General features: G+C 44.0%; 1 protein-coding gene across 1 annotated transcript in view; it reads right to left on the bottom strand.

Moving 5' to 3' along the window:
• Positions 1–15,024, bottom strand: part of ATRNL1 (attractin like 1) — a 208,001-nt gene that overhangs the window by 99,605 nt on the left and 93,372 nt on the right. Inside the window, exons 20-22 of the mRNA XM_053450329.1 lie at positions 13,070–13,163; positions 6,086–6,138; positions 95–189 (exon numbers count right to left, since the gene is read on the bottom strand). Of these exons, the coding sequence (XP_053306304.1) occupies positions 95–189; positions 6,086–6,138; positions 13,070–13,163 (242 nt within the window). The remainder of the gene's footprint in view (positions 1–94; positions 190–6,085; positions 6,139–13,069; positions 13,164–15,024) is intronic.

The raw sequence follows: 15,024 nt of genomic DNA, 5'->3' as shown, positions 1-15,024 counted from the left end.
TAACCCCACCCCCACTTCCCACTAGCCCTGCCCTTCATGAAGCTCCTCCCCAGTAGGCGGAGTGCTCCGGTCGCACATCTCGGCCGTGGCTCACCTGCTCCGGGTTGGCGATGAAGTTGATGGCGGTGTGGTGCCGGTCATCTTCTTGGATGAGGCTGAAGGTGAATTGGTAATCGATCAGGAGGCTGTCTGTAAAGCAAGGGCAGATCATGAGATAACGGCCCCCGCTGAGCGCCAGGCTGGGGTATTCACTATATGGCAGAGAACCCCGAGGCCTGGGGTAACACCGGGGGTTGGAGCCGCGTCATCCAGGGGTGCGAAGTGAACCTGAGTGTCAGATTACCGGCCCCAGACCCCGCTGAGTCCAGTATCTGCCCTACGGAGGCCTGCGGGGGTCCGGCGACAATCCGTGATCCCAATATGACACATTATACGGGTTCTGCAGTCAGGGGAACGGAAGTCAACGCACGGAACGCAGAGAACTCCTCGCCGAAACGTTAAGTAATGAATTCTCGCTCTGTTCTCTGATCCCCGATCTACTAAACCCCCCGACTCCTCATCATACTGCCCGTGAGAAATACTAGAATGACTCAGTCTTAATCATCCAGCTGGACTCTCTGACTAATGAAAGTCTATGGAGGAACGGACTTCATTAGCATCGCCATAAAGCATCAGCTCAGTGTGGTGTTTGAGCCGGGAAATATCACATGACTGCAGCTTTATCACAAAATCTCTAAAATATCGATTAACCCATTCAGTGTATTTAAGGGTCATCACCTGACATTAACGAGTCGCCAGCGGCCGCCCAACATCCAGCGAACTGTCGGGGGGGGGGCTCCGAAAGAAATTTACAAGCAGCTCATCACAAGATGCTAAATATCATTAATCCCTCAAACACCTTTTTTAACACATTTTTGAAGGAGCTCTTAAAATCGCTCATTAATCCTAAACGGCACCAAATAAGAGGTGAGAGACGGGTAAAGAATTGGGCTTTTTCTTCAATGCTTTATAATATATTTATTTAGGTATAATATCCGTCTCTTTAGGTATATTATCCGTCTCTTTAGGTATATTATCCGTCTCTTTAGGTATATTATCTGTCTCTTTAGGTATATTATCCGTCTCTTTAGGTATATTATCTGTCTCTTTAGGTATATTATCTGTCTCTTTAGGTATATTATCCGTCTCTTTAGGTATATTATCTGTCTCTTTAGGTATATTATCTGTCTCTTTAGGTATATTATCCGTCTCTTTAGGTATATTATCCGTCTCTTTAGGTATATTATCTGTCTCTTTAGGTATATTATCCGTCTCTTTAGGTATATTATCTGTCTCTTTAGGTATATTATCTGTCTCTTTAGGTATATTATCCGTCTCTTTAGGTATATTATCTGTCTCTTTAGGTATATTATCCGTCTCTTTAGGTATATTATCTGTCTCTTTAGGTATATTATCTGTCTCTTTAGGTATATTATCTGTCTCTTTAGGTATATTATCTGTCTCTTTAGGTATATTATCTGTCTCTTTAGGTATATTATCCGTCTCTTTAGGTATATTATCCGTCTCTTTAGGTATATTATCTGTCTCTTTAGGTATATTATCCGTCTCTTTAGGTATATTATCTGTCTCTTTAGGTGTATTATCTGTCTCTTTAGGTATATTATCCGTCTCTTTAAGTGTATTATCTGTCTCTTTAGGTATATTATCCGTCTCTTTAGGTATATTATCCGTCTCTTTAGGTATATTATCCGTCTCTTTAGGTATATTATCTGTCTCTTTAGGTATATTATCTGTCTCTTTAGGTATATTATCCGTCTCTTTAGGTATATTATCTGTCTCTTTAGGTATATTATCCGTCTCTTTAGGTATATTATCTGTCTCTTTAGGTGTATTATCTGTCTCTTTAGGTATATTATCCGTCTCTTTAAGTGTATTATCTGTCTCTTTAGGTATATTATCCGTCTCTTTAGGTATATTATCTGTCTCTTTAGGTATATTATCCGTCTCTTTAGGTATATTATCTGTCTCTTTAGGTGTATTATCTGTCTCTTTAGGTATATTATCTGTCTCTTTAGGTGTATTATCTGTCTCTTTAGGTATATTATCTGTCTCTTTATGTATATTATCTGTCTCTTTAGGTATATTATCTGTCTCTTTAGGTATATTATCTGTCTCTTTAGGTATATTATCTGTCTCTTTAGGTATATTATCTCTTTAGGTATATTATCTGTCTCTTTAGGTATATTATCCGTCTCTTTAGGTATATTATCCGTCTCTTTAGGTATATTATCCGTCTCTTTAGGTATATTATCTGTCTCTTTAGGTATATTATCTGTCTCTTTAGGTATATTATCCGTCTCTTTAGGTATATTATCTGTCTCTTTAGGTATATTATCCGTCTCTTTAGGTATATTATCTGTCTCTTTAGGTATATTATCCGTCTCTTTAGGTATATTATCTGTCTCTTTAGGTGTATTATCTGTCTCTTTAGGTATATTATCTGTCTCTTTAGGTATATTATCTGTCTCTTTAGGTATATTATCCGTCTCTTTAGGTATATTATCTGTCTCTTTAGGTATATTATCGGTCTCTTTAGGTATATTATCCGTCTCTTTAGGTATATTATCCGTCTCTTTAGGTATATTATCTGTCTCTTTAGGTATATTATCTGTCTCTTTAGGTATATTATCTGTCTCTTTAGGTATATTATCCCTCTCTTTAGGTATATTATCCGTCTCTTTAGGTGTATTATCTGTCTCTATCGCTGTCTTTTATGCTCCGGAGACGCTCGGACTGTCTCTCAGCACGCGGTGAGACCGTTTCCTACGTCTCACTAAAGGTGCCGCCGTCTTATCCGGTAAGAGCAGTGTTTCTGTCCGCGGCGGCCCCCCTGAGATAAGCGCTGCCTTCCGCTCGCTGACAGGCGGTCTGTTTAAGAGCAGCCCCTATAATCTCAGAGTCGCCTGCGATTTCCAATCACGGAATTGGGCTGAAATTATCCAATTTAATTATTTGCTTTCCTGCCGAGTTCCCTTTATTTCTCCTGCGTCTCGCTTTCCTATCTCCGATAAAATGAATAAAGTCCTGAAATAATCCGCAGGATTTCCGCCGCCTGCGATCTTCCGCATTCTATTTCTGCTCCGAGAGTCAGGATTAGCAGAAAAATTCCCGTTTTTACTATTATATCATTTCACAGATGCTCAGAAAATGATTACTTTTCTGATTTGTTACAAAGTGGGCGGGATCCTTACGGACCGGTGGGATCCTGGAGGAACCTGATGACATCACTGATGACATCACAATAAGAAATTCTATTCCCAGCCCGGACGCTTCTTACATTAAACTATTGTCGATAAACTTGATATTGCGGAATACGCAGCAATGCATGCATTTATCTTCTGCGAGGATGGAAGGAAGAACGAAGCGCTGTCCCTTTAAATAAATGAAATAAGATTTCCCCTTCGCCTCCATGAAATGCCGCCGTCCTCAAACACCAAGTCCTTGGTCTCCTCGTATCCAGTAACTTATTATCTGCCCAAGAAGGATTAGGGGCCAGCGAGAGCCCCGCGCTGCGCAGGGATCGGCACTAATTGGATCTCCGTTTAATGACGGTCCCTTTCTGTTTGCTCTGATAAGTGACCGGGGGGGGGGATTTGGTAGCCAGACATTGTGTCCTGTGGGGTCTCTACGCCTCATTTAAAATAAAGAACTAAATTCATCCAACGGGAAAAATCCGCACTGGAGGAGAACGTGAGAAGAAAAGCATCACTCCCAGTACAACGAGCCGGCACAGATTCCACTCATTAATGAAATAAATTGGTTTGGAGATACTCGGTTTGAAAGTAAAGGGTTCATTTATTTCAGAGAAGCTGAGGTGGGTGGCAGCCTGTGGCAGAGCCAGCATTATCTGATTGATGTCCTGTCCTGGCGTTCTTTCTCGTCCCCCCACCCCCCCGCGCGCTTACAAGGGCTGCCTGAACCAATCAGCAACAATCAGCAACCTCGAGAGTATACCTCTACTCCCAGAGAGATAACCAACGCCTTTATTACAGATGGATTGAATCAGGACCGGAGTACTAAATACAGAAATCCCCAAAATATAAAAACTGCAAATAACTCTAAAATATTCCCAGCTGCGTCCGATCCGTTGCTTTTTATCCTTAAAATCCAGCCGTTTGCTTTTCTTTCTGCTGTTCCTGACAATGACTGAATATTTTGGAATTCTTCCTCCAGAAACGTTCTCTGAGATCTCCGTCTCCCGCGCGCCGCGTTACTCCGTGAGACGTTAATGAATACGGGGTTAATGAATACAGGCTGCCACCTGGCTTCACTGGGAGTTATTTCAGCCGCCGGGAGCGCGGAGATAGAAATAAATCCTTAAAACACAGACCTAGGAAACATCAAGGGTTTCTATTTCTTTAATTACTTTATTCATCTTCAATTCCTATCTACTGGAACATATTTCATTATACAGGAGCTGAAATGATACATAAGTGGAACAGCCTCCCAGCAGAGGTGGTAGAGGGTAATACAGTGAGGAGATGTAAACATGCATGGGATAGACATACGGCTCCTGAATCTAAGACGAGACCAACGACTGATTAAGGTTTGAGTCTTTACAGCAGGAGAAACGAGCGACTAGACGGGGGCCGCCGGGGGCCGATCTGCTGGAGGGTTTCTTTAAATCATGTCTGTGCCTTATTAAGCCCGGAGCCCACGGCTGGGGTAAGAAGCTGCTGAGCTTTATTTTTGCAGCGATCCGTTTGGTAATTAAATTCTGCCGCCGTTACCCAGAATCCCGCGGAGGTGGAATAAACGCTTTCAATCTTTTCTATTGATTTTCGGGATAAGTGTTCCTCGCATCCACAGAGACTCCTAATGAAGATATGAAAATGCCCCGCCGGATTTTATTTCCAATAAATTGAGAGTAATAAAGTTTAACAGGCTTTAGCTTTCTGAGTCCAGTCTATCGGGTTAAACACCTTCCGGCAGATCGGCCCCCGTCGGCCCCTATCTAGTCGCCTGCTTCTGCTGCTGCAAAAACTCAAACCTTAATCAGTCTCATCCATTCAGGAGCCATACATCTACCCCATGCATGATTAATACCCTCATTGTATTACCCTCTACCACTTCTGCTGGGAGGCTGTTCCACTTATCTACCACCCTCTTAGTAAAGTAAAACTTCCTTCCATTCTATTTCAGCCTCTGACCCTCTGGTGTTAGATTCTGGCCTCTTGTTTAAACATAAAGCCACCAGAGCTAACGTTTTATTATTATTATTATTATTATAAAAAATATAAACAATGAATAGAATATAAATTAATAATAATAACAACAATAATAATAGTATAGAATAATTATTTCTATTAATATTATTATTGTTATTATTATTTTATTGTTATTATTATTACTGTCATTGTTATTATTATTATTATATTATTATTGTTATTATTGTTATTATTATTATTATCATGTGACCGATGGGGTGGATGACGTTCTGCGCTGTGCAGGGTTCGAGCGAATGAATCAAACAGATATTTCATGTGAAAGATGACGGCCGGCAGACACATCTAACGATCGCGTTCTCCGTGTGATAAATCCTGAGACGTTACCCGTCCCGCTCTCTGACGGCTGGGGGTTAATCGGGGGTCCTAATGTCGCCATTCGCTGCGCGTGAATCACCGGAAACTGCGGCGGGGGCAACAAACAGGCCGGGGAGCTTCTTACGCGCCGGACACAGAGAATCCCCCAGGGAGGATAACAGAAGCCCTTCGCTGGCGTTATAAATCCGCCACCCGTCGCTGCAGGTCGGCCCCCGCGGCTCCGGAGACCACATTCAGTTTAAGGGTCTGATCTCGGAGCCCGGGCAGCGCAGGGGTATGGATGCAGTGAGCGCTGCCGCGTTTAATGCGACGTCCAAAGAATGCAGCTGCGGCCGCAACTTTCTAACAAAAACAGCGCGGGGCGGGATCGGGGCGAATATCGCGTTTCTGGGTTTTTTAGGACCGATTTCTACCCTAAAAACCAACCCAAACCCTCCGTGCGTAACGAGTGGCGGGAAGCGCAGAGCGGGGGAGATACTCACAGTAACAGGTGCCGCGGAGCGGGTTCCCCAAATAACGGTTCTCAGAATCGCATCTAAAGAGGAAAAAAATCAGAATATCAGTAAAAAGATTGGGAAGATTCCGGGGCGGATGCGGGCGGGGGGGGCCTCGCTTTTCACCCCCGCAGCTCCCGCGTTTGCCTATAAGGCCGGTTTATACGTAGCTTGGCGTAGAGGAAGTGGTTAATGTGACAATAGTGAAACGCGCACTCCGATACAAAATAAAACCAAAAAAGGCACAAAGTACCCCAAACCCTGTATAACAGCAGGCAGACCGGTACGCTGCCGGTTTGCTGCCGCCCGGTATTCACAGCGAGTAACATTTTCTTTATTTGTTTGTGGCGGAGACTCCGTATTCTCAGATATTTGCCAGCGGGGGCCGGACCCGACGCGCTCCATGCGCACGCACTCCACGCGCACGCACTCCACGCGCACGCGCCGTCCTCGTTAACGCCGAGACGATTTACTGACTCATTTTAAAAACCACAAGAGTTGCAATCAGCAGCGGAAGGGAAAATATATATATGTGTCCCGAAATTATATCCCTTCCCCCACCCAACCGGCAACGACAGGGATAAGAGAGATAACTTCATGGGGAGGAATAATCGGGCAGATTCTGAGAACAGGGAGTTAAGACGGCTGCTTCCATAGTATATATACCGTATATAATCATTACGTGCCCTGATTTCATGTATAAAACCGGAATTTACTAAATTTGGTGAAAATAACAGATCCACTTTAATGCGAAACCAAACAGCAGCGCAGGGTATAAAAATAACGAACGGGTCGGGATTAGTAAATTATTAAAAATCATAAGAAATGATTATCCGCTGGATCGGTAACAATCGTGCAATGCAGCCATAGAAACAAATTACCATAATAATAATATAAATAACTATTACTATATTAATTACCGTATTATATAAATTATTATTATTATTATTGTTATTATTATATTAATAATTATTATATAAAGTATTATTACTATATTAACTATTATTATTATTCTGAAAATGATTTTGTTGCTTTTCCCTTTGTAAATAGGAAGAGATTATTATAGAGATATCGGCAGCGGGAGGCGGAGCCGCGGCGGCCCCCCGTATACTGCGAGGGGTTAATAAACTCTCAGCTTTATTTCCTGCCTTTATTGGCAGCGACGAGGCTGACCGGGAAAACAAAGCAAACAGCGGGCGGCGGGGAAGGGTTAACTCTTTAATGCCACAACCCGTGCTAATGCCACTCACAACACGCTCAGCCCAACGCAGGGGGGCTCAGAACCCCCAAATTCCCAGAACCGTTCTAAAGAACGATCTCCGCGTCCCAAATACAGAATATTAACAGCGACAGCGACAGCCAAAAGAGATGAGAAACATCTCAGAGATACAAACTCACAAAACAATCACCGGACGAGAGAGACAAAGATTCCATTTACTTCTGCTGAAAGAGGAGTCACTGTCTACCCCAGCGCTGTATAAAGTAATAACCCCCAGCGCTGTATACAGTAATAACCCCCCCTGTGCTGTATACAGTAATATAACCCCCTGCGCTGTATACAGTAATATAACCCCCCAGCGCTGTATACAGTAATAACCCCCCCTGTGCTGTATACAGTAATATAACCCCCTGCGCTGTATACAGTAATATAACCCCCCAGCGCTGTATACAGTAATATAACCCCCAGCGCTGTATACAGTAATATAACCCCCCAGCGCTGTATACAGTAATATAACCCCCAGCGCTGTATACAGTAATATAACCCCCAGCGCTGTATACAGTAATATAACCCCCAGCGCTGTATGCAGTAATATAACCCCCAGTTCTGTATACAGTAATATAACCCCCCAGCGCTGTATACAGTAATATAACCCCCAGCGCTGTATGCAGTAATATAACCCCAGCGCTGTATACAGTAATACAGCCCCCCAGCGCTGTATACAGTAATATAACCCCCAGCGCTGTATACAGTAATATAACCCCCAGCGCTGTATACAGTAATATAACCCCCAGCGCTGTATACAGTAATATAACCCCCAGCACTGTATACAGTAATATAACCCCCAGTGCTGTATACAGTAATATAACCCCCAGCGCTGTATACAGTAATATAACCCCCCCCGCGCTGTATACAGTAATATAACCCCCAGCGCTGTATACAGTAATATAACCCCCAGCGCTGTATACAGTAATATAACCCCCAGCGCTGTATACAGTAATATAACCCCCAGCGCTGTATACAGTAATATAACCCCCCCAGCGCTGTATACAGTAATATAATCCCCCCAGCGCTGTATACAGTAATATAACCCCCAGCGCTGTATACAGTAATATAACCCCCAGCGCTGTATACAGTAATATAAACCCCCAGCGCTGTATACAGGAATATAACCCCCAGCGCTGTATACAGTAATATAACCCCCCAGCGCTGTATACAGTAATATAACCCCCCAGCGCTGTATACAGTAATATATCCCCCAGCACTGTATACAGTAATATAACCCCCCAGCGCTGTATACAGTAATATAACCCCCAGCGCTGTATACAGTAATATAACCCCCCAGCGCTGTATACAGTAATATAACCCCCAGCGCTGTATACAGTAATATAACCCCCAGCGCTGTATACAGTAATATAACCCCCCCCCAGCGCTGTATACAGTAATGTCAATGCTAATGAAGTCCGTTCCTCCATAGACTTTCATTAGTCAGAGAGTCCGTCTGGGTGATTAAGACTGAGGCATTCTATTGCTCTCCACAGGCAGTATGATAAGTAGTCGGGGGGGTTAGTAGATCGGGGATCAGATAACAGAGCGGGAAATACAAATGGCTGATATGCAGCTGCCTGAAAACATTTATATTATGGGGCGAAAATGAAAACAGAGCAATATTTAAAAAAAAAATTTTTATCCGATATGAGGAAAAGATCATCTTTAAGAAAAGAGATGCCGGTTCTCTGCCGGGAGCTTCAAATGTTATTATATCTGGTTCTTGTGTCCATTACATAGGCTGATTGTAAGCTCCAGGGTCCCCTGGTTATTCTGTCACGATGTCACCTGAGGAGTAACATCGCAATCACCCAAAAGCATCGACTCTCCCATCACTGACCAATTCCCAGCCCTGACGCCCTCAGCCTGCACAGCGATTGTAACGCTTTTCTCTCTCCGGCACGGGATATTAGAGGGTTAATATTTGGGGAGACCCGGAGGGGGGCCTTTATGACGTCGCAGGTTATGCAGGTTTCCGGATGATAGGCGCGTTATTTAATTATGGACGTCTGAGTGTAAAGTTCAGGACTTGGCGCTCGATCCCTGACACTTTAATGAACGCGCGGCGGCTCGATGTCCGTTCTTTGCCATTTTCTGGCGATTATCTATATTTTTATCTATTTACAATTCACGGCTCAACCAGAACAAGGTTAATGGAGGAGCTTTTTATATTAAATCATTATTCTAATGGGGTCAGAGCTGACTGAGAATCAAGGAGCACCCCCCCACATTCATCAAATTAAACAAATTATTATTAATATTAATAATAATGATATTTAACATAAATCAATCAACAAACACAAAAACCTACAATCTGCTGGCCCATTCAATTTTTAATCAGTCGTTGGTCTCGTCTTAGATTCAGGAGCCGTATGTCTATCCCATGCATGTTTAATACCCTCACTGTATTACCCTCTACCACTTCTGCTGGGAGGCTGTTCCACTTATCTACCACCCTCTCAGTAACATAAAACTGTCACCCATTCCATCTCAGTCTCTGATCCTCTAGTGTTCTGGGCACTTGTTGTAACTTTTCTCCTCTTTTGAAATAAACTTCTCGCCTGTTCTTTTTTTAAATCACTTTATCTATTTAAATGTCTCTCCCCAATCCCCCTCTCTCTTCTCTCCCCATCTCTCTCTTCTCTCCCCGTCTCTCTCTTCTCTCCCCATCTCTCTCTTCTCTCGCCGTCTCTCTCTTCTCTCCCCATCTCTCTCTTCTCTCCCTGTCTCTCTCTTCTCTCCCCGTCTCTCTCCTCTCTCCCCGTCTCTCTTCTCTCCCCGTCTCTCTCTTCTCTCCCCATCTCTCTCTCTTCTCTCCCCGTCTCTCTCCTCTCTCCCCGTCTCTCTCCTCTCTCCCCGTCTCTCTTCTCTCCCCGTCTCTCTCTTCTCTCCCCATCTCTCTCTTCTCTCCCTGTCTCTCTCTCTTCTCTCCCCGTCTCTCTCTTCTCTCCCAGTCTCTCTCTTCTCTCCCCATCTCTCTTCTCTCCCCGTCTCTCTCCTCTCTCCCCGTCTCTCTCTTCTGCCACCCCACTTATTAAAATAATATTTGACGTTCAGAAAACAACCAAAGCAGCCCGAAGTTTACTGCGATCAGTAAATGGGATTATTTGGTTGATATTAAGGTCTCTCTCTCCATGATAATAACTTCCCCTTTTAGCGGCGGCCCCGATAATATCCATATCAGCGGGGTCAGTCCGGAGAGGAATCGCTGTCCATTAGGCAATATTTTAATAACCTCTGCTAAAGCAAATCCACGTTAGCCGGGTAATCATTAACCGGCAGCGGCGGACGGCGTCCGTTTCCAGTCCGCGCTCCGGCGACGGCTCGAGCGCCAACCATCAGATTTTATAAAAATAATTATTCTCTGTATTTGTAACAAACGGCTCCGAAAGGTCAACGGCGCTCAGAGAGGAATAATTACAGCCGCGTCCAGCGTCACTTCTCATACACGTTATTTTGGTCATCGCTTCTATTAACCCTTTGTGCCGAACCAGAAAACCGGGAATCCATCGATACATGAATCGTAAGATTCCTTTATTTTTAGTATTATTATTATTATTATTATTATCCTTTATTTATATAGCGATTAATACAATCCGTATATTCAAGGGGTCCGACAAGACGAGAATCGACAGCCTGAGACAAACCGATACGTTAGGTGGAGAGGCTCGGCTCGCAGGCTTACAATCTACGATCTTACGATATAAAGTACTGTGTAAAAGTATGAAAAAAGTGCTGTAAAGTAAGAATTATTAAAAAATTTGAAACGTTAACGGATTATTTTTATCATTTAACCAAATGCAGAAAAAAATCCAAATCAGTATTTGCTGCGACGGCCAGCGTCGATTCTTCTAGTTCCACTCGCAGGCCCAGGGGGGGTTAGTTTGTCGGGCCGTTCTGGGGGGGGGCTCCACCGACAAACCGCACACCTTTCACCGGATATCCAGCTGACGGCCACTCAGATTTTTCCCGCCGAGCTGCGGTTCTTTCAGTTATTGGGGAGGTGATTCGGGCCGAGCCGCTCTCATTATCCTAATTCAACAAGTAAGACGCTTTTAGCTGTAAATGTCCGTTTTACGTCTTCGGGTCCTGGATGCTCCCCTTTTAACTTAACTCTTAAATGACATTTTAGTCAGGGAAATTTTAACAAAAAATAAATAAATTAAAATAAAAACAAACCCTTGAGCGGCGCCGGCCGCGACTCGCGCTCGCATGATGCGACCTTTGGAAACGCCGTCTCTACGATGCACTCAGAGCCGATCGTCATAGAAAAGGCAAGAATTGCTAATTGTGATTTTTCCCCCCGGATTTTTGGCCACGGGGAGGATTTTTTTCAGTTCAGCTAATGTGAGGCTGAATCATTTTGGCGTTTAGTATTTTTTTCACCCACACATTTCACGCGGTGGTCGTCTCCAGCTAGAAAAATTGTTAAAAGTATTTTATTTTCTTACACATTTTACAATGTTTGACACGGGTGGGGGATGGGCCCCCCATGTAACTATATGAAAGGATGCCCTGAAAGCGTTAATTCTTTGTGTTTTTTGTGAACGCTCGCACTTTCCTGCAGAAATCAGTAACGCAGCTAACGAGGCCCACGCGCTTCACAGCCCCGCCAGCGGAAACTCGTTTGTGGCAAACACATTGTCTCACAGCCGGCCCACCGGGCCGAGTAATTTCCACTTCCAATTAGAACGAAAAAAAGGAAACTCAATAGAAGATAAATTATCAGACTTTTTCACCCGGGGATTTTTATAACAATCGAGAAAGAAATTCCGGGCGAAACCCGCAGAGCGAAACCCGCAGAGCGGCCCGAGAAGAAAATCAGAGACCGGAGAGTTCCTGCCCCAAAATATAAATGATTTCAGGCAGCTGCATATCAGCCATTGGTATCTCACTCTGTTATCTGACCCCCGATCTACTAAACCCCCCGACTCCTTATCATACTGCCTGTGGGGGACAATGGAATGACTCAGTCTTAATGAAAGTCTATGGAGGAACAGACTTCATTAGCATCGCCATAAAGCATCAGCTCAGTGCGGAGTGGTGGTTGAGTCACCCAAAATATCACATGACTGACAGCAACGGCGGTTCCAGGTTTGCAGATAAAGGGGGTTATATTACTGTATACAGCGCTGGGGGTTATATTACTGTATACAGTGCTGGGGGTTATATTACTGTATACAGCACTGGGGGTTATATTACTGTATACAGCGCTGGGGGTATATTACTGTATACAGTGCTGGGGGTTATATTACTGTATACAGCGCTGGGGGTTATATTACTGTATACAGCGCTGGGGGTTATATTACTGTATACAGCGCTGGGGGTTATATTACTGTATACAGCGCTGGGGGTTATATTACTGTATATAGCGCTGGGGGTTATATTACTGTATACAGCGCTGGGGGTTATATTATTGTATACAGCGCTGGGGGTTATATTACTGTATACAGCGCTGGGGGTTATATTACTGTATACAGCGCTGGGGTTATTACTATATACAGTGCCGGGGGGGTTATTACTATATACAGCTCTTGTTTAACGTCCTCATTTTCTGACCACATTTCCTACTAAAGCGAGATAATTTCACAGAAGAACCCAACTTTAGAGTAATGAACGGAAAGGTTCCGGGGATCACAAAGAGTTTATCTGCCCCATTTGCCCCGCAGTTTGGTGGGCGAGATACTATCACTCCCATTACTCACAGCTGGCATTGGTCTCCTTTGATGCCCTTGGTGGTGCAGTGGCATTTCCCGGTTTGCATCTCGCAGATACTGGCGTGACCGTTACAGACACAGGCTGCGCGAGAGAGAGAGAGAGAGAGGAGGTTATACAACGTAACGAGAGCTCAAACAACACGAGACCGCGACATAACATCAACAAAACTATACAGCGGGTGCCCCGTGCAGTGAGTGCCGCCCCCCCCGTGCAGTGGGTACCCCCCCGTGCAGTGAGTGCCGCCCCCCCCGTGCAGTGAGTGCCGCCCCCCCGTGCAGTGAGTGCCGCCCCCCCCGTGCAGTGAGTGCCGCCCCCCCGTGCAGTGAGTGCCGCCCCCCCCCCCGTGCAGTGAGTGCCACCCCCCCGTGCAGTGAGTGCCGCCCCCGTGCCCGTGGTGGGGTAAGGGCACCCTGTGTCTGTAGATAACATGTGCCTCACATAACGATATACCCAGGGGCAACTAGTGTTTAATAAACGTGGGGGTGATACTCATTGGGGGGGGATTCTTTGCCCCCCCACCCCCGTATCACCCTACTACTGGGTTTAAATCTGACATTAACTAATTAAATGCCCCCTTTAAACACCCAGAAACCCAATGGAAACGCTTTATACATCCCACGCGACACATAAAGCCGCTCTTCATCCAGTCCAAACGACTTCACGGGACTCTCGCCCATCCTCCGTACTCCGAATAAAGCACCCGGTGCAACGTGCTGGAAGTGCCCCCCGCGCACAATCGCTAACAGCCCCCGCGGGACCCGAATGACCCCCGTTCTATAATATGTCTCATTTATTATCTACATTTGTATCCGGATTACTTTGGGACAAAACAAGGTTTCCGGACCAAGGCTGCGGGGCGGCAGATCCCTGCTTAGTGTACTTTGTGTCCCTGGAAACTATTTCAAGCTTAAAAAGTAAAATGCTTGAAGTTCGCAAAATCACTTATTCTACGGAAAAAAAGAGTTTTAGGCGAACGCTGGGCGTTAAAAGCCGTTTGCTTATTAATTTTGGTAACGTAAATCATCATTACAGCATGATGAAGGAGCGCGTGGAAATGTATAATGACTCCGTCTCCACGGAGCGCTAAGCTTCGCCGTTTGAATTATTAATGGCTTAAAACAGCGGCTGTGCTTTGTTACGGAGCGGCGCGGGATGGCTGCGGGGCAGCTGGAAAAATTGCATTTAGATTAATAGTCAGAATGTAGTTTTAGGCGGAAAAGCATTTAATTTAAAGACTTTCTGCATTCACTTCATAAACGCAGGAGTCGGAAGTCACCGGAGTCACTCGGAGCCTACCCTGCATGCAAAGGGTTAACACAAGAATCCCTGCAACCAATCAGATATACCTGACATTCCTGCTTTCACTACATTTTTGGGTCTGAAATGTATTATTATTATTATTTATGACTTATGATTAATTTATTATTATTATTATTGTTATTTATTTATTCATTTATTATGATTATTTATTATTGTTTTATTATTATTATTGTTATGTATTATTATTGTTGTTTATTTATTATTTATTTATTATGATTATTTATTATTATTGTTTTATTATTATTATTATTATTATTGTTGTTTATTTATTATTAATTTATTATTATTGTATTATTATTATTAGCATAAGTGAGCCAGGTTAATAAGGTTCCAGATAATTTCTGGTGCTGTAAAGTTGGTGGTTTGTAGTAAATGTATCATTTGGTATAATGTCTCTAATAAGGGTCGTTATGGAAACCATGACTTGTCAGGAGGTAGAGATATTCTGAATGAAGTCACCTGTATTCAAGCAGGGATTGCAGCTGTGATGAAGCAGGGAGAAAAGCACCAATCGGGACGCTCAGATATCAGAGGACAATATTTAGTCGACTCCATTATACTTTGTTGTACCGTTTGGCCCCCAACTCTTTGCCGCCTGCCCTGACCTTAAGATTGTTTTCTG

Source organism: Spea bombifrons, chromosome 11 (genome assembly GCF_027358695.1).
Source record: "Spea bombifrons isolate aSpeBom1 chromosome 11, aSpeBom1.2.pri, whole genome shotgun sequence".
NCBI lineage: Eukaryota > Metazoa > Chordata > Amphibia > Anura > Pelobatidae > Spea > Spea bombifrons.
Note: the sequence above shows the minus strand (reverse complement) of the source record. Positions and strands in the feature narration are given on the sequence as shown.